This window comes from Sardina pilchardus, chromosome 4, assembly GCF_963854185.1.
Source record: "Sardina pilchardus chromosome 4, fSarPil1.1, whole genome shotgun sequence".
Lineage (NCBI taxonomy): Eukaryota > Metazoa > Chordata > Actinopteri > Clupeiformes > Clupeidae > Sardina > Sardina pilchardus.
Genome location: NC_084997.1, coordinates 21,185,166 through 21,209,208, shown reverse-complemented (window position 1 = coordinate 21,209,208; position 24,043 = coordinate 21,185,166). Strand labels below are relative to the sequence as shown.

At 40.4% G+C, this 24,043-nt stretch overlaps 3 protein-coding genes across 3 annotated transcripts in view; 2 read left to right on the top strand and 1 right to left on the bottom strand.

Moving 5' to 3' along the window:
• Positions 1-1,640: 1,640 nt before the first annotated feature.
• On the bottom strand, positions 1,641-5,464 carry ndufb3 (NADH:ubiquinone oxidoreductase subunit B3). The gene is made up of 3 exons (XM_062534588.1): positions 5,358-5,464; positions 4,195-4,321; positions 1,641-1,967 (listed from the first exon to the last, which is right to left on the bottom strand). The coding sequence occupies exons 2-3, from the start codon at positions 4,317-4,319 to the stop codon at positions 1,817-1,819; spliced, it is 276 nt and encodes a 91-aa protein (XP_062390572.1). The 5' UTR covers positions 4,320-4,321; positions 5,358-5,464; the 3' UTR covers positions 1,641-1,816.
• A 5,670-nt stretch (positions 5,465-11,134) lies between these two features.
• LOC134078554 (cell surface A33 antigen-like) lies at positions 11,135-17,218 on the top strand. The gene is made up of 7 exons (XM_062534571.1): positions 11,135-11,293; positions 12,293-12,459; positions 12,637-12,853; positions 14,103-14,267; positions 14,451-14,567; positions 15,500-15,644; positions 15,820-17,218. Exons 1-7 carry the CDS (start codon positions 11,248-11,250, stop codon positions 16,469-16,471), a joined length of 1,509 nt encoding a protein of 502 aa, XP_062390555.1. The 5' UTR covers positions 11,135-11,247; the 3' UTR covers positions 16,472-17,218.
• Positions 17,219-17,797: 579 nt separating this feature from the next.
• Positions 17,798-24,043, top strand: part of ildr2 (immunoglobulin-like domain containing receptor 2) — a 13,520-nt gene continuing 7,274 nt past the window's right edge. Inside the window, exons 1-3 of the mRNA XM_062534561.1 lie at positions 17,798-17,921; positions 20,135-20,467; positions 21,144-21,263. Coding sequence (XP_062390545.1) covers positions 17,879-17,921; positions 20,135-20,467; positions 21,144-21,263 — 496 coding nt within the window. The 5' untranslated portion in view covers positions 17,798-17,878. The remainder of the gene's footprint in view (positions 17,922-20,134; positions 20,468-21,143; positions 21,264-24,043) is intronic.

Genomic DNA, 24,043 nt, shown 5'->3' with positions numbered 1-24,043 from the left:
AGCCTATCTACTATTTCTGAGACGCATAGGGTAAAAGTAGGCCTTTGGCCTTGAGAAATGTTTTTCAGTAAAAGTGAAAAAAGAAAGTATTATTTTAGGACCCTATTTAAAAACAATGGCCTAAACACAGCCTATTCATTTCATCAGGTCCCTTTCCACAGGTGGGTTAATCAAGCACCATGACATTTTTCTGACCCCGTGCTGCACGCGCACCATATATGCGCACCCAACCCAGCTGATTGGGAGTCTATGGGAAAATAACATAGCCTAAATATACTTGACATAGTAAGTAGTTTTGCGTCCAAAAATGATCTGGTTCTTTCTTTATATGGGTTATATGGCAGATGTTGGTTCGTTGCTTGTAGTGAACTTAATTTTCCATTAAAACAAGCTTTAAATTAGTAAGAATGTTTTCGTTTAGTAAGTAAAATGCAATAAAATGTAGGACTGTGTAAACCGTATCCGAAAACTTTATAATAGCAGTTCTCCCTATAATCTTGGGAGACTAAACCAAAGATGTGTGTTGCCTGTGTTCCTAATGCCTGATGATTCTTGAGAAGAATAAAGCCAGTGACCTAATATTAGTCTAAAATCAAGCATATCACAAGTAGGCCTACCTCAACATTTTTATCCAATTATTTGATATCGCGTACAATCGCATTTGTGAAGGAGACCTACTCTGCGGAATTTAAAACTCACTTCGGTGTAGCTGAGCAAATACAAATTAGACCTCAATGACACAAGTAAATCCACAATTCCAGTCCTGTACTTTTTTGTTAAATTCAGCTCATTTCTCCTCATGATTTATATAGCCTTCCATTCATTGTTTGTGCTTGTCTACATAATCCTGGTAAAGACAGTGGCTCGGACAATCAGAATACTCTCTTAAACACACAGTAGCAGGGGCGCACACAAGCAAGAGATAAGAGGTTTATTTTTTTAACGTGAAATAAATAGCATCCATAAGCATCCTTAGTAATAATGAACAGTCCCTCCCTGCTTCAATCCAAAACATGAAAGTGGTAGGCCTAGAAATGGAAGTGAAAATCTCATCAGTTGTTGAAAATGCAAAGGAATGACAATTGTTATCAGTGTTACTGCCGGCTCGTTACAGACCGCAACATAAAGAGGGACACGGACAACAAGCTTCAAAGCAAATAATAATTTATTGAATTAAACTAAGCAACGTTACCAAATAGAAAGTGTCTAGGGGAAAATGAATGGGAGTGACGTGCGTGTGTGGATGCAATGTAGGTATCAGTAGATTATGTGAGAGACTACATGAGTAGACTAAGAAAAGAGAGATATAAACTAAAGGAGAGTGCAAGTGCAAGAGATATTCAAAATAGGTGCCTGCATGAAAGAAGAAAAGTGCCTAATGGAAAAGAGAGGACAGCCCCTAATATAGTAGCACCTAGTTACAGGTGCTCCCAACAAACAATTAACCCCCTAAGGTCCAACCCCCGCCCGTGCACTGACAAGGGATGGCCTGAGGAGGGCACAGGGTCGTACAGTAACATCAGTAAGGCATCAGAATATACTTGATGATGATGGCTGTACCACCCCTCAGCCCTCACAAATGCTATTGCAATGTAGCCACTGAAATTAAATCTAGAAGTGATGATTAACAACTGCAAAAATACATTTTTATATTATTTTATTAATGCATGTAGTTAAACATGACCATACAATCTAATTACAACATCCAAGGAATATTTGTGGGGGGAAACAAACAGTACACATCTTGGTTAACACCATTATGATCACATACAGTGACAGATGCCTCCAAAGTCCAGCTTTTACTGCAAAAGGTGTATCAGTGCTCTGATTTCTTTGGAGGGAAAAAAGCATACTCCACTGCCAGGCACACAGCAAAAGCAATGAATCCTTTCTTGAATCCACGCAAAAGGACATCTTTAAAGGTGACTGGAACACCAAATGATCCTGTGTATCTCCAAGCTTCATTCCTGCAATACACATTTTAGCATTTAAACATAACGTCCACAGATCACTTATAATCCACAGAGTGAACACAACACTTGTAGATTTGGTTTAGTTTAGCTTAAAGGTCAAGGAAATTAAGTCCATGATATTTTTTGACACATTCGGCAATCATCTCCTCAAGATTGCTAGCTGCCCATTCTGTGAAAAAAAGAGAGGTCTCTGTAGGCAAACCAGGCTCCGAAAACTGGGAATACTTCAGGGGTGACCTTAGTCTGGCTATCTTTTCAGATTGAACATTAGTATGGGGAGGCTGTGCTTTATTTCTACTGCACAAGAGGCATGCTTTCTCGGAGGAGGGGCAGGACTGTTGAGCTCTATTGGCATTGTTTAAATGACTCTGTACGCTTGGATAGTTCTTCAAGGCAAGGCAGTTTATTTATATAGCACATTTCAAAGTGCTTCACACAGATATACACAAATACTGTATATCGTGAACCAATCAGACCAACGATCTGGTGCGTCTTTTTGATGAGCTAGTTTGTGACTGGAGCCAAAGGTTGTGGACAGGAAGCAGGGGAGATAGATAGATAGGTTTCCAGCCTGAGCTGCCGGGTGAAATCCAAATTCGCTGGCAGGTCAGGCAGGGTTCACCCAGCCTAGAGTGACCAACCTTTCTTGCAAGTTTCATTTGGTCCTCCATTTAAATATAATGTACATATTTCTACATAAAAGTGTTTGTTAATAAATTTAATATAAACATGAACCAAACAAACACAAATTCCTGCACTATCCTCTCACCTCTTACATTTTTTTATTCAAAAAAGAATTAGATGAAATTGATGCTGTTCAGCAATAGCCTGGGAGTTATCATCCTGCCTTGCATGGTGATTTCATTCACGCTGCGCTAAGGCAGTCTGGAAACTACCGCCCTAATTTTTGCCTGAGATAGGGGACCAATCACTGAACAGGGGGGAAAGCAAGACGATAAGCTATGCACAGACGCATTTGATAGACATCCGTGGCGCCCAATGAACAGATCTGGGCATTTTTTCAAATACAAGAAAACTAGCGTCTGGTTGCCAGACCACGGGTGTTTCTCAAAGTCAAGAGCTCGTCCTTGATAGAATGCTTTCTTTCAAGTCGAGTGCTAGAGAGACAAGGCTACACACCTTCCCAGTACCCTCTCCAGCCGTCAAGATCACATGCAATGGAACAGCCTAGCGAGTGTGGAAGTGCACGTCAATTGTGCACGGTTCCGGCTGCGCGCTTAATTAAACCGTGGAAATTGTGCTGCTTTTACAGGAGTTCCGACAACTGCGGCTCCTCTAAATAAACTTTTTGGAGTAGCCTACAGTATTTCCACATTCAACTTGGTCTTCACATATCACAATCCGTAGTTTATAATTATGTTAGTGTCAATGGAAAGTTATACCGGTAATTGGCAACAGCAACGGTAATGTTAAACTTCTACAAAGTTCGTATTGGGCGAAGTTCTGAGATAAATTAATAACAAGTCTATCACAACTTGTTCATGCACATTGACATATGCATTTGATGAATATGCACAATAACTTGATATAAATGCCTGAGCAAATATACGATGGCATTAACAAAACACTTGATAAATCATATTTAGCCTACATGAACACGCACTGCTTCTTTGCATCTACTTTCCATCTCCCTCTCTCTCTTTTTTTTTTAAACCGCACCGTCAGAAAATTTCTAATTATTCATACGCAAAGGATTGTGGGTTATTTCTTCACTCCGAGGATCCATCGATGCATCCTCCAAAATTCTCCGAAATTCTCAGAACGAAGGACTCAGTACTTGCTAGAATTTGAAAGCATCCTTGACTTTAGAACAGTGCTTGACGAGATTTGATGACGTAATGTCCTTGAAAAAGTGGCTTGGAAGGAGCAATCCTTGACTTTGAGAAGCACCCCACGTCTCATTTGAGAAGTGGTAGGCGCTAGCCAGGCTTGTTCAGCAACCCTAACTTAAAAAAAACTAAACTATTGGTCTAAAGAAATCTATAGTCTAAAGTCGTGGGGAAATGGGATAAGGAGAGGCCTAGCTAATTTAGAGACATTCATTGGCTAATTTCTCCACTGACTGGCTAATGATGGGCTCTCTGAAACTCAACATAAAAAAGAAGGATTCCATGTCAATTCAAAACAAGCAACAAATTTACAATATCAAATTTGTGATAATGACAGAAGTTCTATGCAAAAGGCTGGTCTGGCTGCCTACCGCATCCATGGGTCCCGCAATCCCCTCTTAGCAAGCCTCTGCTGTGTCTCTGCAAGTGGCGTTCCCTCATATTTCCAGATCTTGTAGTCTGGCAGAGCCACTTTGTGGCCGTGATCCCCACCCATACCTGTCACAAAAGTTGGATGTGAACATGTGAAAGTGCAGGGGCTAAACAAAACCAATCTAATATTAGTCCCATATTAGACCTACAGTATGCGAACACCTGAATCACAGTTGTTGAGAATGATTTTCCAAGCATGACCAGTTGTCATTCACATAGAATAAAACCATGCAGTTGTCTTGGGAAAAGTGCTCAACATAACACAACACTATGTGCCAGCACACTGGCACAGCTAAGCTTGAAAGTCATCCTATATCTACTTTGTTGAGACATGGGTCATTCCATGTAATCTCAGCCCTTGATGTTACTATATATATTACTTCAGTTTTACAAGATCTGGGAAGCAATATTTGGACAATAATATAATGAAAAGGATTATTCATAGCCAGCCAAAAACGTTGTAGAATGGAAGACAAGCATGTTTTCAGTATGACTGAACCATTTAACAGTTTGTAGGTTATGGCATGCTCACCGATTTTCTACAAGACCCCTGAGTTTTTGGGGAAAGTGCAAAAAATCTGGAGCATGCACTACAAACTGTTAATGGCCCATTCAAACTGAAAACATGTTTATGTGGTCCATTGGAAGACAAGATCAGGCATTTTTGAAAGTGTAAAAATGATGGAACCTAGGCTAAACATGTAAACAAACTGTTTGAAGGAAACAGTGCCGCAACCATTCTCCTGGATTCTATCTGATTTGACATGGAATGACCCACACCCCAGAATAGCACAGCAGACTGACAAAATGTTAAGCTATTGAAACAATTAATGTCTACGTGACTTATGTTTAACCTAGCCAACTCACACTATCTGGCATGTCTTTGAAGTTAGCCAGCTGTGAAATTATCGTTAATTCTCTGCTAACATCATCTGCTATGGCTAACGCTGGCTAGCATTCTGACCTCACTAACAAGCAGACATTAGGCAGAATACAAAGTCATCCATCCATTAATAGCTGCAAACAAAGACTACAGTGCATTTTAATATAACAGCTTTTTATGAAAATACATATTATTGTAATACAGGAAAATATATCAAACCTTCTGTTATTCGGCTGGGTGACCTTAGAATATCCAAACACGAAATCGTAGCCTACCACGCACCTGCGCACTGGTATGGTTGTGATGCATGCATATAGATGTCACTTCCTCTCAACTATTGCCCTCTAGTGATTTGGAGGGCGTAATATCCTCGAAAATCACAGCTAAACTCGGCTGGGAGCCTAATTTTCGCTATTAATAATCAGCCTTTTGAATGAACACACCGATTAAATAGGCCTAGAATGATCCGCCAAGCTACCATCAGGTTAACTATGTGTTTAAGATAGTAGTTCGTGCCATAATGTTCATGTAGCGTAAAGTTCTGAGCAGGAAGCGGTTGCATCTGAGCTGGCAGGCAAGGCTATTAAACTATTAAATAGATTATTGCAATCATTTTGAAAGTAGCCTATCACAGTTTTCAAAAATCAGACCACTGATAGGGCAGTCAATCTAGCTCAAAAAAGGGCCAAAACTTAAACTAATTGCAATAGTAATGGTTCATACTTTGTATTGGTCCTTAAACTATGGAAGCCCGTTTCCGCCACATGGTGGAAAAACACTGGCAGATACTAAGTCATAATTATGAGATGCAAAGTCGTAATTATGAGATAGAAAGTCATAATTATGAGATAAAAAGTCATAATTATGAGATGCAAAGTCATAATTATGAGATAAAAAGTCAAAATTATGAGATAAAAAGTTGAAATTATGAGATAGAAAGTCATAATTATGAGATAAAAAGTCATAATTATGAGATAGGAAAGTCGAAATTATGAGATAAAAAGTCGAAATTATGAGATAGAAAGTCATAATTATGAGATAAAAAGTCATAATTATGAGATAGGAAAGTCAAAATTATGAGATAAAAAGTCATAATTATGAGATAAAAAGTCGAAATTATGAGATAGAAAGTCATAATTATGAGATAAAAAGTCATAATTATGAGATAAAAAGTCGAAATTATGAGATACTTTCTCATAATTATGAGATGGTAAGTCATAATTATGAGATTATAATAAAGTCGTAATTAAGATTATAAAGTCGAAATTTTGACTTTATTGGTTGGTAGCCTATGGAAGCCCGTTTCCGCCACTTGGTAGAAAAAAACTGGCAGATACTAAGTCATAATTATGAGATGCAAAGTCGTAATTATGAGATAGAAAGTCATAATTATGAGATAAAAAGTCATAATTATGAGATGCAAAGTCATAATTATGAGATAAAAAGTCGAAATTATGAGATAGAAAGTCATAATTATGAGATAAAAAGTCATAATTATGAGATAGGAAAGTCGAAATTATGAGATAAAAAGTCATAATTATGAGATAAAAAGTCGTAATTATGAGATAAAAAGTCGAAATTATGAGATAAAAAGTCATAATTATGAGATAAAAAGTCGAAATTATGAGATAGAAAGTCATAATTATGAGATAAAAAGTCATAATTATGAGATAAAAAGTCAAAATTATGAGATAAAAAGTCGAAATTATGAGATACTTTCTCATAATTATGAGATGGTAAGTCATAATTCTGAGATTATAATAAAGTCGTAATTAAGATTATAAAGTCAAAATTTTGACTTTATTGGTTGGTAGCCTGCCTTGACCTCGCATCACTTCCTTCCCGTTCAAAACTGTTGCCGGCAGTGTTGCGCACGTTCAGACTCTTCAGTAGCTGGCCTACCTAAATCTAACAAGTTAGGATTATTAAAACAATATTTGAGATGGGAAAGTGGTGCTAAATTTCCATAAACTTTATTCAGTGAACGGGTAAAGCCGTCCGTTTGTAAGCAAACCCAAGAAATACGATCTTTTAGTTCTGTTTACCGTTACCTAGCAACCCCAACAACAAGTGGCTAAATAATTAGTATTCTACTAGTTTTTCCCAGCAGGGTGTAGTGCAGTGAGTTAATGATTGGTTTACCATGCTTGAGATGTGAGGTTTGAATCCCATTAGACCTACTGATTTTTGCATGTCAATAAGAGTTTGTGCTTTTTGAACCTGTCAAATATATATATTTATTATAGGTTCAAAAAGCACAAACTCTTATTTGCCGCGAGTTAACGTCATCTAAGAAAAAAGATGTAATCGATCGTACTTTGACATGCAAAAACCTGCAGCTCTACTGGGATTCGAACCCCACATCTCAGGCATGCTGACCCAATCATTAACCCACTGCACCACGCCCTGCTGGAATGGAATAGTAGAATACTAATTATTCATCGTATTTCTTGATTTTGCTTACAAACGGACGGCTTTACCCGTTCACTGAATAAAGTTTATGGAAATTTAGCACCACTTTCCCATCTCAAATATTGTTTTAATAATCCTAACTTGTTAGATTTAGGTAGGCCGGCTACTGAAGAGTGTGAACGTGCGCAACACTGCCGGCAACAGTTTTGAACGGGAAGGAAGTGATGCTAGGTCAAGGCAGGCTACCAACCAATAAAGTCAAAATTTTGACTTTATAATCTTAATTACGACTTTATTATAATCTCATAATTATGACTTACCATCTCATAATTATGAGAAAGTATCTCATAATTTCGACTTTTTATCTCATAATTTTGACTTTTTATCTCATAATTATGACTTTTTATCTCATAATTATGACTTTCTATCTCATAATTTCGACTTTTTATCTCATAATTATGACTTTTTATCTCATAATTTCGACTTTTTATCTCATAATTACGACTTTTTATCTCATAATTATGACTTTTTATCTCATAATTTCGACTTTCCTATCTCATAATTATGACTTTTTATCTCATAATTATGACTTTCTATCTCATAATTTCGACTTTTTATCTCATAATTATGACTTTGCATCTCATAATTATGACTTTTTATCTCATAATTATGACTTTCTATCTCATAATTACGACTTTGCATCTCATAATTATGACTTAGTATCTGCCAGTTTTTTTCTACCAAGTGGCGGAAACGGGCTTCCATAGTAGCCTGCCTTGACCTCGCATCACTTCCTTTCCGTTCAAAACTGTTGCCGGCAGTGTTGCGCACGTTCACACTCTTCAGTAGCCGGCCTACCTAAATCTAACAAGTTAGGATTATTAAAACAATATTTGAGATGGGAAAGTGGTGCTAAATTTCCATAAACTTTATTCAGTGAATGGGTAAAGCCGTCCGTTTGTAAGCAAAATCAAGAAATACGATCTTTTAGTTCTGTTTACCGTTACCTAGCAACCCCAACAACAAGTGAGTGAATAATTAGTATTCTACTATGCCATCACAGGAGGGCGTAGTGTAGCGGATTAATGATCAGTTCAGCATGCCTGAGATGTGGGGTTCGAATCCCAGTAGAACTGCAGGTTTTTGCATGTCAAAGTACGATCGATTACTTCTTTTTTCTTAGATGACGTTAACTCGCGGCAAATAAGAGTTTGTGCTTTTTGAACCTATAATAAATATATATATTTGACAGGTTCAAAAAGCACAAACTCTTATTTGCCGCGAGGTAACGTCATCTAAGAAAAAAGAAGTAATCGATCGTACTTTGACATGCAAAAACCTGCAGTTCTACTGGGATTCGAACCCCACATGTCAGGCATGCTGAACCGATCATTAATCCGCTACACTACGCCCTCCTGTGATGGCATAGTAGAATACTAATTATTTACTCACTTGTTGTTGGGGTTGCTAGGTAACGGTAAACAGAACTAAAAGATCGTATTTCTTGATTTTGCTTACAAACGGACGGCTTTACCCGTTCACTGAATAAAGTTTATGGAAATTTAGCACCACTTTCCCATCTCAAATATTGTTTTAATAATCCTAACTTGTTAGATTTAGGTAGGCCGGCTACTGAAGAGTGTGAACGAGCGCAACACTGCCGGCAACAGTTTTGAACGGGAAGGAAGTGATGCGAGGTCAAGGCAGGCTACCAACCAATAAAGTCAAAATTTCGACTTTATAATCTTAATTACGACTTTATTATAATCTCATAATTATGACTTACCATCTCATAATTATGAGAAAGTATCTCATAATTTCGACTTTTTATCTCATAATTATGACTTTTTATCTCATAATTATGACTTTTTATCTCATAATTTCGACTTTCCTATCTCATAATTATGACTTTTTATCTCATAATTATGACTTTCTATCTCATAATTTTGACTTTTTATCTCATAATTTCGACTTTCTTATCTCATAATTATGACTTTTTATCTCATAATTATGACTTTCTATCTCATAATTTCGACTTTTTATCTCATAATTTTGACTTTTTATCTCATAATTATGACTTTGCATCTCATAATTATGACTTAGTATCTGCCAGTTTTTTTCCACCAAGTGGCGGAAACGGGCTTCCATATTAAACCCTCCTGCATCACATATTAAAAATCTACCCATTTAGTGGAACCAGAGAATGTCTAATAGACGGGCTCTGGTGGAACATAGCCTACTTTTATTCAAGGTCAAAGGTAGCAATTTCCAATGCATTTTGCCATTTTAAACTATAGATATCAAATTGAAACTTTCCCATTTGTTTACTCACATTAAGGCAAACATTTTTTTGTATTGCAAGTTTTCTGAAATGTTTTCCATCATACCATATCATTGACAATCATTTGTTCTATAATGTACTTCCATTGAAACACATTGATTTTGACTTGATTTCCTCATTTCTGAGGTGATATGAAGTAATATCTAATATTCCCTTTGCATAGGCTTTTGGTATCCAATAGCCTATAGAAGCAAAATGCAGCAATTATTTTGAAGCTGACTGTACCTATTGTTCAGATTTAGTTTTCTAGAAATATATGCAAATTATTGCATATTTAGGTAAAACTGGTCTCATTTGCATATCTAAACATCACATTTCAGAAAACTTGCAATACCAAAAACATTTGTCTTAATGTGAGTAAGCAACTGTGAAAGTTTCAATTTGATATCTATAGTTTTAAAATGTACCCACTTCACCAGTAGTAAATCCCAATGGCAAAATGCATTGGAAATTGCTAACTTTGACCTTGAAAAAAAGTAGGCCTATGTTCCACTAAATATAAATGGGTAGATTTTTTATATGTTAATTAGATATACCTAGGGATCACAAAAAACTTGGAATGATTACTATTGCAATTAGTTATGGGTCAAACGCTAGATTGACTGTAGCCTATGATGTAGGCCTAGGCCTATATGTTCTGAGAGAGTTTCTGTTTAGAGAGAGAGAGAGAGAGAGAGAGAGAGAGAGAGAGAGAGAGAGAGAAATGGGCACATTTGATTTGCTGAGGTGTTGCTCATAGCCCTTATCTGTTAAGTTTCACAGGTAGCCTAGGCATATCACAATGCTCCTTATCTGAGACCCAATTTACATACAATCCACATTTGTTTCAGCACAGCAGACTAGTTGCAGGAGCATCAAACCCACCCTGACAATGAATTGCCTTCTCCCAAAGTGTGTTTTTAAAAAAACAAAAACAGCCAATAGGCCGTTTAGGTTTGAATTTGAATTCCCCCTTTTGGATCAATAAAGTATCTGTCTATCTCTATCTGATAGCAGGATAAAACAGTAAATCGAGTCTACTAAAACTACCCATTCCTTGCATGTCTTTGCATATGGCAGCATCGGGGAGTGCTCAAAAACTCTATTAGCACAGAAGGCCTATATGCAATAAAAAGATATTTGAACTGATAACAGTTTTCAGTTCCTGTTCTGATACATAATGAGATGGAGAGGGAGGTGTCTGTGTTGAGAGCAAAGTCCATATTTGACAATCTACGTTCATTGGCAAGCATGAAGTCTTACCTTTCAAGGTGTGGCAAGCGCCAGTGCGCAGTCCAGAGAGAGACAGTCTTGGAGTAAAAAAAGCAAAAATTTGCTTTAATAGAAGGAAATTGTTTGCCATAAATACAAACGAGAATGGGTACTGGGCAAAAGGTAACATTTGGACTTTACATGCTCTCAGGTAAGAGGTCTTTTTAAAAAAAAAAAAAATTATTCAGTCGATAACTTTAATCAGTTTTGCTTCACCATTAGACTGTTTTGGTAGAGATTTATTTGTAACTGATATCATATTCATTATTGTTCTATTAAGATGGAGTTAGCATTTTGTCTTTCGAGAAAACAGTTCTTTGGATATAACAACAGCATATTTTGTCTTGAAGCTCTCTATGACGTTAATTTCACAGAGTGACTTTGCTACCAAATAGCAAATATTTAATTGAGTGAAAAAACACAACTTATCTTTAACTCGAAGTCTCTTTTTGCTCAAGGTGATACCTGAATGCAAACGAATCGTACTATTCAGTAGAATAGTATTCCTGTTGTCTGTGAGGGGTCATGCTTACTCATGCAGTAAACCTTTCACTTCCTGCACTTTGAAAAATGCAAATGTGTGTAATGTGTCGGTGGAATAAATCACCTTGGTGAGAAGAAAAGCATCTGAAAGAATGAAGACAGAGAGTGCTCAAAAGACTGTTCAATGTCTTTCTGCTGGCAATTACATGTCACTTTTGGCAAAATGTCTTTCAAGTTGCAAGGTCGTAGGTGTTGCAGTTCACTGCCATTATAGGTGTAGGCCATATATCAACCGTTGATGTCATTCATCCTAAAAGAACACGTACCCCACATGCTGTGATTTGCTTGATATGACCAGCATTGTGTTACAAATTCATTGTCACTTTAAATAGCAAAATTGCCAAATCATTCTATTTTAGAATTCAGTTGTCTTCGGTTTTGCACCTAACGACTTCCAATTGCAACGGACATTCAAAGGAATGTGATATAGTTTAAATACAATGGAGGGATTCTTAGCTTCCAGAAAGGCTTGTGATGTCAAAGTAGGGAAATTATACTGTAGGCAACGCAGTTCTTCAAAAACGATCCAGTTTCATGTTATGATTTTTGGCACATCAAAGGTCAGGGCATGTTAGTCAAATAATATAACTTCTTTATGTTTGTTTAGCTCTCTCAGTTATCTTGGGGATTCGTGTAGAGTTTCAGCAGCCGGAGTATGAGGTCGCTAGGGATGATCCTGTCTCCATGACATGCACCTTCCAAACCGAAATACCAAACAGTCCCACTGTTATAATCACCTGGACAGCAGATGCGGATGATCCAAATGAGCCACAGGTGACACTGTACAAGCATTATATCACATATATGTTCACATCACAACACTTGCTCCCAAATAGGCTACTTCAATTTAATTGTTACACTGATTCCCCTTTAGAAAAAAAGAATTGGGAATCAGGAAGACGTTGGACTTCATTCCTTTTACATTCCATGCTTTTCCTCTTGCATATACAGATATCGATTGGAGCTTTTTACCATCCTGGTAACGTGGTAGACATTAATTCTGCATATGAGGGCAGAGCTACCATGAAAAATGATATAGCTGCTGGAATATCAACACTGTCCTTCTCTCGTGTCACCATGCAAGAGAACAGAGTTTTCCAATGTAAAGTGCAGATCCCTATGGATAATGATGGCCAATCAGCAGACACTACCCGACTGGTGGTACTGGGTGAGACACTGTCCTGAATGTTGACTTTTGTTACCTCTCGATTCAAAAGGGTTGATTGTTAAATGCAGTTACAGTACACGTACACTTGGTGGAATGAGTTCTGCTTCTGGTGAAAATATCTCCTCCAAGTGATCCTTCATTGAGCTACTTTCTGGTTTGTGTGTGTGTGTGTGTGTGTGTGTGTGTGTGTGTGTGTGTGTGTGTGTGTGTGTGTGTGTGTGTGTGTGTGTGTGTGTGTGTGTGTGTTAATAGAGCATGTTTTGGGGTAGGCTTATGTGTTAGTATGGTTATGGTGTTATGGTATATGTCTGTAAGGGCCGGGGTGGGGTAATGGGGTGTGTGGGGGGCTGTGTATTTGTGTGGGGGTTGTGTGTGTGTGTGTAAGTAACAGCGTTACAGAATAGCATGTAAAAGTTGTAAAAGTAAAAGCTTCCTAAAGACCCTTTCGATATATTTTTAATTTCTTCATTTTGATGTCAAAACCATGAAAAGAACATTTGTGTAACATTAAACAACAAAAGAATGAGAAAAAGTAGGTTATTACTTTCAGGTAGATATGCTTTTCAAGAGCACAAAATCCTAATGCCTGACACTCATTATGTTCAAAATGCTTTAATCTTGATCTAGGGCACATAGAAACAAACTGTTTGTATTTGAGATGTATAATATTTAAACATTTTTAGATGTTAACATGTGTGTGATCTTCCCCTAATATCAATCAAAAAAGATTTTAAACTGATTCAACGTGAAAGCTTTAAATCTGTGCTTTGTGTCAAACAGAGGAAGGAGAGGATGAGGAAATACATTCAGGAAACTTCAGGAAATTTCAGAAACAAAAGTAGGGCAGATGCAGTGCTATGAAAACTAGACCTATAGGCTACAGTACTTACTCATGTGAGCATTAAGAATTTTGCAGTCTAGTTTTACCCAAAAGTTTAAATAGCCAAGTCATTCTGACACAAATCTCAGGTAAAGGTAAATACATATTAGAACATGATATTATATAATATATAAAGTTTATAATTGTACACAAATGTATACTAAATACATTTTTGAGAAAGTTAGTGAGCACAGCAGCTACTGATTATGAAAAAAAGTCATGTGGATGGAGTCAGTCAGCTGATTTCTTTCAATTGTCCATCCAACTGTTGGTCTTGCCAAGTTTAATTATGATTGTGTACAGAGGCAGACAAAGATCATGCTGCCCCAGAGCACCTATCTAAAATGAATGCCTGTTTTCTTTCCATAGTTGCTCCATCTCAACCTGTCTGTAATGTCCAGGGCGAAGCAGAGTACGGCCACAATATTAACCTCACTTGCAAGTCCACGGAGGGGTCTCCAACACCCATATACAAGTGGGAAAGATTTGACACCAGCAATAACCGTCAACCTTTTCCACCAAGGACCACTGAGAGTATGTGTGTGTGTGTGTGTGTGTGTGTTGTCACATGTGTTTTGTGTGTGTGTGTGTGTGTGTGTGTGTGTGTGTGTGTGTGTGTGTGTGTGTGTGTGTGTGTGTGTGTGTGTCTGGATATATTTTGTTCACCTTTTTTCTGTTATATTCTTTTTGAATATTTGTTGGGTTTTTTGTCAATAGGAGATGGAGTTTTGTCTCTCTTCAATGTATCAAGGGAAACATCAGGATATTATATCTGCACCTCAACCAATAAGATTCGGTCAGCTTCATACAACATGACACTCAGCATTATGCCACGTGAGTGTTGTTGTTTTTAACCATATCCTTCAGGGCCTTAGCGATGAGAAGAGATGGATCTCAATGGATCAAACTTCTATGATCCTGCTGTAGCTCCATCACTCACAGTGTCTTGCATCTTTCTTTGACTGAACTCACTGACTGCGTTTACATGCACTTTAGTATTTTACATGCACTTTACCCGGTTATGATCGGGATTTTAAAGTAGCCTATCCCGGCTTTGTTTTTGCACATCATATCCTGATTTCACAACCCCGGATAAGCCCTTATCCCAGTAACCCAGTATCCCGGTTAAGATAGATGGCGTACCCTGAGAGAAACTGGAATACTGTTCCATGTACATACACCTTATCCCGGTTTCTCAGGCAAAACATGTGATTGCATTAGAAACCAGAGTGCAGGCCCCAGCCGTGGCGCGACTGGCTGGGGCACCTGCACCACACGCCGGCGACCCGGGTTCGATTCCCGCCCCGTGGTCCTTTCCGGATCCCACCCCTACTCTCTCTCCTGCTCGTTTCCTGTCATACTCTCTACTGTCCTGTCCAATTAAAGGCATAAAAAGCCCAAAAAAATATCTTCAAAAAAAAAAAAAGAAACCGGAGTGCTAATAGAACTTTATTGTTGGTAACCGGAATACTATATTCATCATGTATACAGGGATTAATAGCCGGGTTTCTCTGTGTTCATGTAAACACCATATCCTGAATATGATCAAAACCGGGATAAGCCTCATAACCGGGATACTAAAGTGCATGTAAACGCAGTCACTGTTGAGGAGAATGTTCAGGTAGTTTTGGGTTTGAGCTGGTATAGATCGGTTTTCAGCACAGGAGCTGGATAGGGAACATCCGTACTTGTGCAAAGGATATAGCCCAATTTGCAAGTGATTGCCATGCTTTATTGTCCATTTATTACATCATTTCTCTCTGCAGCTTCCATGAACATGGCTTTCACAGCAGGCCTCATCGGGGCTGGTGCTGCCGGACTAGTGGTCCTCCTCATTGTTGTGTATTGCTGCTGCTGTAGGAAAGGGAAGCAGCAGCTACAGCAGGAGGAGGCACAAGATTATGAAATGAGGTGTGCTTCTGACAACATACGTTTGTTGGTGTATTTTGTGTGTGTGTGTGTGTGTGTGTGTGTGTGTGTTAGTGCGTGTGTCAGTGTTGATACAGCTTAATTTATAGCCTACAAAACCTTATAAGCATAACTTTATAGTAATTAATGACAAATAATTGTTTTCTAAACTTTGTAGAGATGCAGAGGAATTCCGTGACGATCCAAAGAGTGTTCCGTATGAAGACGACACCCTCAAATCAAGCACTGCTAATTATGTTGGAGGGAAGGGTCGCAATGAACGCTTTGACAATCACACTGATGATCGTCAAGGTGGCAATCGCTATGATGATCGCTATGAGGGTGGTCACAGCCGTTCTCGTGATCAACTTGATCGCCAAGATGAGAGTCGCATGCGCCCCAGTGATCGAATAGATCGCTATGACGACACTCGCAGTCACTCAAGTGATCGACTTGATCGCTATGATGATGGTCGCAGTCGATCCAGTGATCGACTTGATCGCAATGATGATGGTCGTGGTCGGTCTAATGAACAACTTGATCGCTATGATGATCGTCGTGGTCGGTCTAATGAACAACTTGATCGCTATGATGATCGTCGTGGTCGGTCTAATGAACAACTTGATCGCTATGATGATCGTCGTGGTCGGTCTAATGAACGACTTGATCGCTATGATGACAATCGTAGTCGCTCCAGTGATCGACTTGACCGCTACGAGGGCAGTCGAGATCATTATGATGATCGCAGGGACCACTACGAAGACCAACGTGAACGTTACCAGGACAATCGCACTCACTATGATGATCGGCGTAACTATGAAGACAATTGAGATGATCATCGTTCATACCTGCATGATCTGTATGATTGTTATGATGATCACAGAAATGGTCGGTAGGATGACATTTTGTCTACAGGATTATGGCCGCTTCATGAAAATCATCAACTGACTAAATCGACTGAGACTATCATACATTTCAAGCTTGAATATTCTTTTATTTTATGCTTACAAGGATTAGGCCATTTATATGTTTGTTGTGTTTTTTTATATACCATTGCAATAGCTTTCTTGTCATTGACAACTGTTGGTCATGTAAGTGCAGCCAGCTCAGTAGGATGACCATTTGACCACAGGATTAAGGCCCATTTATGAAAAGCATCTACTGACTAAATCAACTGAGACATATCATATATTTCAAGCGTCTACTTCAAATATTCTTTTATTATGATTATAAAATTAGGCAAATTGTCGGTTGTGTTTTTTAATTTACTATCGCAAATTGCAATACATTTCTTAACTGTTGGTCATGTAAGTGCAGTTATTATTTGTGGATTAACATCAAATTAATGTCAATTATCATTTCAGACCTTTTTTAGAATCTTGTATCATGCTTGTGAGTCTACAGTGGTGGTAGGCCTATACTTAATCCATGACTATGCTTTAGCCTACTTGAGACATGTATTGTGCAGTTTTAGAAACTGTAGCATTTATCATAGATCTACATATAAAATTATTGTTTTGTTTGTTTGTTTGTCTTTGGGAACCTTCTTATAGTTTTTAATAAATCTCTAAAGTTTGTGTTCTGAGCTGATTAAATAGAATGTGTTCATGACATATGCAGCAAAATGTATTGAATAGCACTGATTATTTGCTGTCGTTCAGCAACTGTGGTGATGCAGGGTTCACCCAGGCTAGGTTTAGGCCTTTCAAAACAGTGTATAATCTTCATCTGGAATGAGAATCCAAAAATGTTAAACTTGGAAATATTTATCAAACCTTCTCAAGAGCTGGCAGCCTATTTTGTTTCCCCGTACAATTATGTTAGGCCTGTAATACCCGATTATGACAATCTTGCACTCTGTAAATTCAAGACTGTTCTATCACAGGTAGGGGGGTCGTTTTCATAGTTTAACAGGCGACATAGCAGGCTATTTTCTATGTCATATTTTTTGGTGTAGGTGTGGATTGTCCATTGAAATAAACACATCTTTAATACTGTCCTGTAGGCTTAGGCCAATGTTATTGTTGTCTTTGAATGGTGAGATGGGAAGGATATTTACACGGTCCTTGACGAAGACATAGCCTTCAACACCCCTGTTTTGGAAGTGGTATAGTCCTTAGTTCTGGATTGACTGCGTCTACTTGATTATTCCTGCACAGATCCTGAGAATGAGGTGGAACGCGGTATGAGAATGAGATGGACTGAACTTCTATAAATGTCCGTTTTATTATTCGGAAATGGCCTTGAAGTTGAGTTGGATACTTTTAATGTTTTTCTTTGGTAAGTATGTCATTTTTGGTGTCGATTCAAAATCCTTAAATCGAGTAGCAGGTCGCGCAACAGGTTGATTCCAGTGGTGGTGGGTAACGTTGGCTATCCTCGTCAAAATATCTTTGTCTTAAAGTTCTTCTAACCAATGATTTAATGGGCTGTAGATCATTTGTTGTTAATCGCCATGTTAATATCGACCGCAGGCTAAGATTCTGTATTTTTTCTGTTGATCAGCAAAAAGCGAGCAGCACTCTTGTAGAATAGGCTCAACTTAGGCTATTGCGTTGTTTTTCTTTCCTTTTTTTATAATGCTGGTCGATATAGCCTAATAGGGTACCAGTTGGAACTTGTGCCATCTTCAGCCCATTTTGTTTTGCCTCTAGACTACTCAAGGATGAATGTAAGAGTAGCCTAGGATAATCTATTTCCAATAGTGGGCCTATACCGTTATGTCCCGTTAAGTTTCATTTTTCGAGTCGGTAGCCTACAAGATATTTGACTATTAATTGAGTCTGAATTTGAGAATTTCAATTATTTGGCCTATGATGATAAGTGACTGGACCTGGTCTTCCACCAATCTTTAATTTACACAGTCGCCGAGCTTAACTGTTGGAATGCTGCATTTCATTCCAGCTTTCGATACATTCAAGAACGTTGTGTTTCTACATACTGTAGAAGCCTAGATAGATAGATAGATAGATAGATAGATAGATACTTTATGTCTATACTTTATGTTTATGCCTATGTCTATCTGATAGGCTACTGTATGACCCTATAAAAAAAATCCATTGGGTTGAAATGGGAGATGAAAAGCTCTTTTTATTTATAGATGAATGCTCTGAAAATATAAACTCTAAAGGTAAAACAATCTAAGTATGGCTTTGAACACAGTTAACCATTTACATTGTTATGAAGGAAGCCAGCTGGAGAGTTTCTAACTCACTTGGAAGAGGTGAGTGGCTTGTATTATTACTGTGAGGCGTGAGCTAGACTGGCATATTTGAAATGGCTTGGTTTAAATCTCTAACGGGTAAATGGGTGTTCATGCCTGACTAGGCCACTGAGTTTATCTCATTGGCTAGGAGTTTTGTCTCCCCCCCCTCAACTACCCCTCCTGCACAGGATCCTTTGGAGGGGTGGGAAAAGAAGGGGGGGTCTCCCTAATGCCAAACAATGAGTCAGAACGGGGGAACAAAGGGACAAAGGGAAGGCCTGGACAATTTAGTACTGAACTCTAGGGTCTTTGCCAACCTGTCCTGTCTCCCATTTTAGAGTCGTCTCCTTTCTCAAAAGCCAATGCACTAGATAAACCTTGCAGCATTCCAGATCTGGACTACCTCTGGGAAATGATTGATGGCTGAATTTCGGCACAAACGCCCCTCGTTGAGTATCAGCGGTGAACATGCGTCACGCGCTTCCTCTCCTCAGGGAAAGTTTATGCTTTGCTTCCTCAAGCTCCGATCAGATGGGCCGTTTCGTTTGAGAGATGATGACAAGCGCCACATCTATTGCTTCTCTCTCTCTCTCTCTCTCGCTCTGTCTCTCTCTCTCTGTCTCTGTCCGTCTTTTTTTTTTACCCCCACACCCAACTGCCTCATACCTCTGTGCGCCCCCCACACAGAGTGGAATGTAACCTCTCTGCCTCCGCCTGGTTCAGGAGAGGAGATCTCGGGCCAGTGCACTCCTCATTTTGTCCAGTTCACTGCTCCGCTTTCTCCCACACACGCGCGAGTTTTAGAAAAGCACCCTGGATTACTTGGGCCAGATGTTTTTGGGCGTTGGTGTTTTTTCAGTTCATCACTCCTCTCTCTTTCTCTCTCTTTCTCTCTCTTTCTCTCAGACACACTCTCTCCTCTCTCTGATCTTTTGAAGATAAAGAGTAGACTCTCTTGTTGACAAGGCCTCCTCTTTGACAGGAAGAAAGGAGGCACAGTTTGACTGGGTGATAGATATGAAAACACAAGCCTGTAACTGGAGCTGATTCTTTCAGAGTGAGGGGGACCCTCTATGATTTTTATGAGTCCTCAGTTCCAGAAACACTCTTTTCTTTTCAAGTTTATGAATCAGTCATCTTTTATCCTTTGTATACTGATTATATGGTCTGATGTCTTGTTGATGATCAAACGAAGAGCAGCATGATTTAATGCATCATGTGTCTGAACTCTGATCTAACTTCTGACTCTCTCTCTCCCACTCTTTCTCTGTTTCTCCCCCTCCCTCAGCGTCGAGCTGTGATGGCGTCGACGTGATGGTGCGAGAGACCAAGAAGTTCGCCACGCTCTTCCAGTCGGTGGTGCTCCCGTGTCAGTATTCCACGCCCTCCACCCAGAAGGCCGTGGTGCAGTGGTGGTACAAGTCCTACTGCGCGGACCGCACGCGCGACTCCTTCTCCTCCTTCCCCGAGTCCCTGGGCGTCCGCGCCTCCGAGCTGGGCTCCAAGTCCCACCTGGAGTGCGCCGACAGCAGCCGCACCGTCCACATCGTGGCCTCCGGGCAGGGGGCCTCGCAGACGCTGTCGCCGCAGTACAAGGGCAGAGACATCTCCATCATCAACCGTAATGGCTCTTTATTCACTCTTGTGTACACACTGATGTAATTGCTTTCAAAATTGCTTGTGAAGCATTCAAACACAAGCACACATACACACACACACACACACACACATGAATACGCATAGGCAGATGGAATGAGTGCTTATTCTAAGCAGTGACCTCAGTTCCTGTTGTTTGGGATATGATCCAGTGGGACCTCTTTTTTACGTATTCTTATTCCTTTGAAGAAAGATTCTAAGCACATAGAACTGCATTGTGGGAACAAGAGAGAAATGTCCCTTTCCAGCGACGACTGGAGCAGTGAGTGTACATGCTCGCTCCCCCCCTGGCAGGAAACATGGCCGATTGTGCTTGGCTTTTCCTGTTCCCCTAAATAGGTCTGTTTTCTCTCCGCGGCACAAAGGAGCAGGCAGCACTCTAAACAGATACCCCCACGACACCACCTCGTTCACCCAGACCTCGTATTACTGCCCTTATCACAAGTAAACACTCTCGTCCTTCTTCTCCTATCTTTCCCGCCAACCCCTAGGTCTTTCTTTGTCTAACACAGTGGAGAAGGTTGTGGAATAGCCAGCGTTATTTATTTCTGTCTTTGAGTGTGTTGGGGGGGGGGGGGCTGTTTGATTTATATCTGAATGACCTGAATGACCTTTGAACTTTGTTTACATTACCCTGGCAGAGGCGGACCTGCGCATCGGCGAGCTGCAATGGGGAGACAGCGGCGTGTATTACTGCAAGGTGGTCATCGCCGACGACGTGGTGGGCCAGAACGAGGCGTATGTGGAGCTTCTTGTAATGGGTGAGTCGCCGGAGGAAGTGAGTCATTATTTCGGACAGGAAACTCAAGTCGGCTGGTCCGAGGGAGTGTTTGCTTGCAGTGCTTAACGGTAGACTGACCCCGCAAAGCCATTTCCTCTGATCCTGCAATCTAGATAGCCCACATTCCTTGCATCTTCCCTCTTCTTCCTTCCCTCCTGCAACTCCTGTTCCGCTCAATGATGGATCTCTGGATCATGGCACACGGCAGCTACCCCCTAACACACTGAAGGGCATTGTTTGTTGCCCTTAAATGAGAACAAAATGCTGCGTGTTTGTGTATGTGTGTGTGTTTTAATGTATGTATGTGCACGAACACTCCTGTCTGTTTGGAATGTTTTTTTTTTTTTTTGTGGTTGTGGCCGTTGGAGTACCTACTGTGGAGCCCTCTTCGGCACCAGCGTCTGCGTTCCGAAGGGCCCTTACAAGAGCTGCCATGACGACTGCTGAATGGCGCATGCCTCTCGGCAGGGCTCCGCTCCTCAAAGAGAGCCTCTATTGTTCTGCGTTCCCCGCTAAGGCCAGCGTAGCTTAGCGAAGCCGTCCCGTATCAGAGGCAGGGCAGGGGAAGGTAATGTTTGTACAGCCCAGGAGAACCGCATGTACCCTTTGGCGGAGCCGCTACGGCCGCACAGACAGAATTCCAAGGACCCTGCCCCGCCAGACAAAAAGAAAAAATAGCTCGTAGTTATTGACTCGAGCAATGTAAGCCACTTCTTAAGCCATTTCCATGGAAACCGAGAGCTCCTGCGAGGCCAAAGGACTTCTGTTGTGGAGTCCAAAAAAGATGAGGTGGACAGAGGGGCCAGGAGAGAGACAAAGAAGAACAGACTCTGGCACAGGATCTTGAGGAAATTATTCTAAACTCTGACGAATGTAACAAGCTTTTCCTGGATTGAGTAATTGATTTGTAATTGACTTAGGAAAGGGTTGGGGATGATCAGTGACTTCTTTGTCTGAATGAGCAACAGGTTGATTCAGATGACTGAAACCTCCCTTTGGAATGCCTTTAGTCATCGGCCTCTCCTATTAGCACTTGCTTCTTTCTTTTTCTTTCTACCTTATCTACTCTTCCCCCTCCCTTACTTCTCCTCTTGCTGTTCCATGTGACTCTCTCTCTCTCTCTCTCTCTCTCTCACTCTATCTCTATCTCTCACACACACACTCTACATCTACCTCTGGGCTTCAGGTTCAGTGTTTCCTGATACTCTCCAGTTTCGCCGCTGATGACTGAGAGGTTGAGCAGGGTGGCTATTTCTCTCCCTCACGCCTGCTTATTCAGCAGTGACATGACTAGAGCTTAAATCTGCCGTGACAGCTCACCAACCTACAGTGTTCCACAGCGGTCAGGGGTGTGTGTGTGTGTGTGGGGGGGGGGGGGGGGGGGGGCAACAGGAGGAGGTGAGGAGGGGGTCATCATGTGCGCTTGACTTGACGTGAGTAAGCTGCCTTTCAACTCACAAACAGTCATGGCACCATGGAGGTGGAAGATAGTACAACTGTGTGTGTATTACATCAAGGTGACGCACTGCTGTTGCAGCATCCATGACACATTCAGGAGTAAGCCGGGTGTTTTTTGGGGAGGAATATGTTGCTATCTATGGGTGCATGTCATCAGGAGATAAGACTGGCTAGGCTCGGGCTGCTAGCTCTTCCACTTTGACTAATGTTGTTAGTGTAAGGGTTTTTGATAACACTCAGATGAGGTGGGAGGATGACTGTGCTCTCTCCTGGCACTGAGTGTGTGTTTTTTTTGGCTGCCTGTTTTTGGGAACATTAGCAACATTGAGGTCAGTTTAAACTGTCACAATTCTCTGTTGTCGTTAGCTATGTGAGAATATGTGTCTCTCTGGGGAGTGACCCTTTCATGCAAAGTCCTGATCCAGTCGTAGTGGGAGGGGATTGAAAGATGGATCTCTGTCTGTCCGGTGTTGATTGGACAGTCAGGTAGGACACCCATAGCTTCCTAACAAAGCCGGCACTGTTGCCGTGGAGATGACGCTCCCATAACCCCCATTGGCCTGAAAACTAATGAGTGGGGGAGTGCTTAATTAGACCCATAATTCCTCCGTGTCTGCCCCCTTTTGTGTGCTCAGACTGTACTCTTTCCACCCTACCCCCATGCTCCTCGGGCCTGTCCCCATGGCAAGCGTCTCTGGGCCTCTCAACCATCTGTAGAACCGGATCTGCTGTTGGGGCTAAATATAACCCCTGCCGCAAAAAGTTCCCAGGAACCACCAACTTTCCCACCTGCTGCCATCCAACCTGGGAAAAGTAATAGCAAAGTTTGAAATGTCATGGACCTTGTAATTGGATTTATCTGAGTTGCCTACAAGTATTTTAATTAAGAAGTCTGAAGGAAAGCTCATTTACCTACTGTGGCTGTGATGTGTTTTTCAGTTGTGAGTGTTCAGATGAGCTAAAGATAGGTGTGGTGTCTCTTCGAGATGTTACATGGATGTCACAGAAGCACGAGTAAAACGAAGCGGTCACGCAAGCCTGAGACTAAAAATGAGTGGCGCTAGACATGCCTCATCCATACAGTCGAGTGTGTTGTTTACGGTGTCACATCAAACAAGCATCAGTGCTCCAGTTCCCTCTCGGCTAAAATTAGTTTCACTGCTCGTGAGAGGATACTTTGCTCTCTGAACCTTAACACTTGCCCTTACTCTTGCTGTCAGAGAAGTCATTCCAAGCGTATGTTCTGATCATGTTCTAACACTCACATATGCTGATTCTGTTCCACCTAAAAAAAAAAAAAAA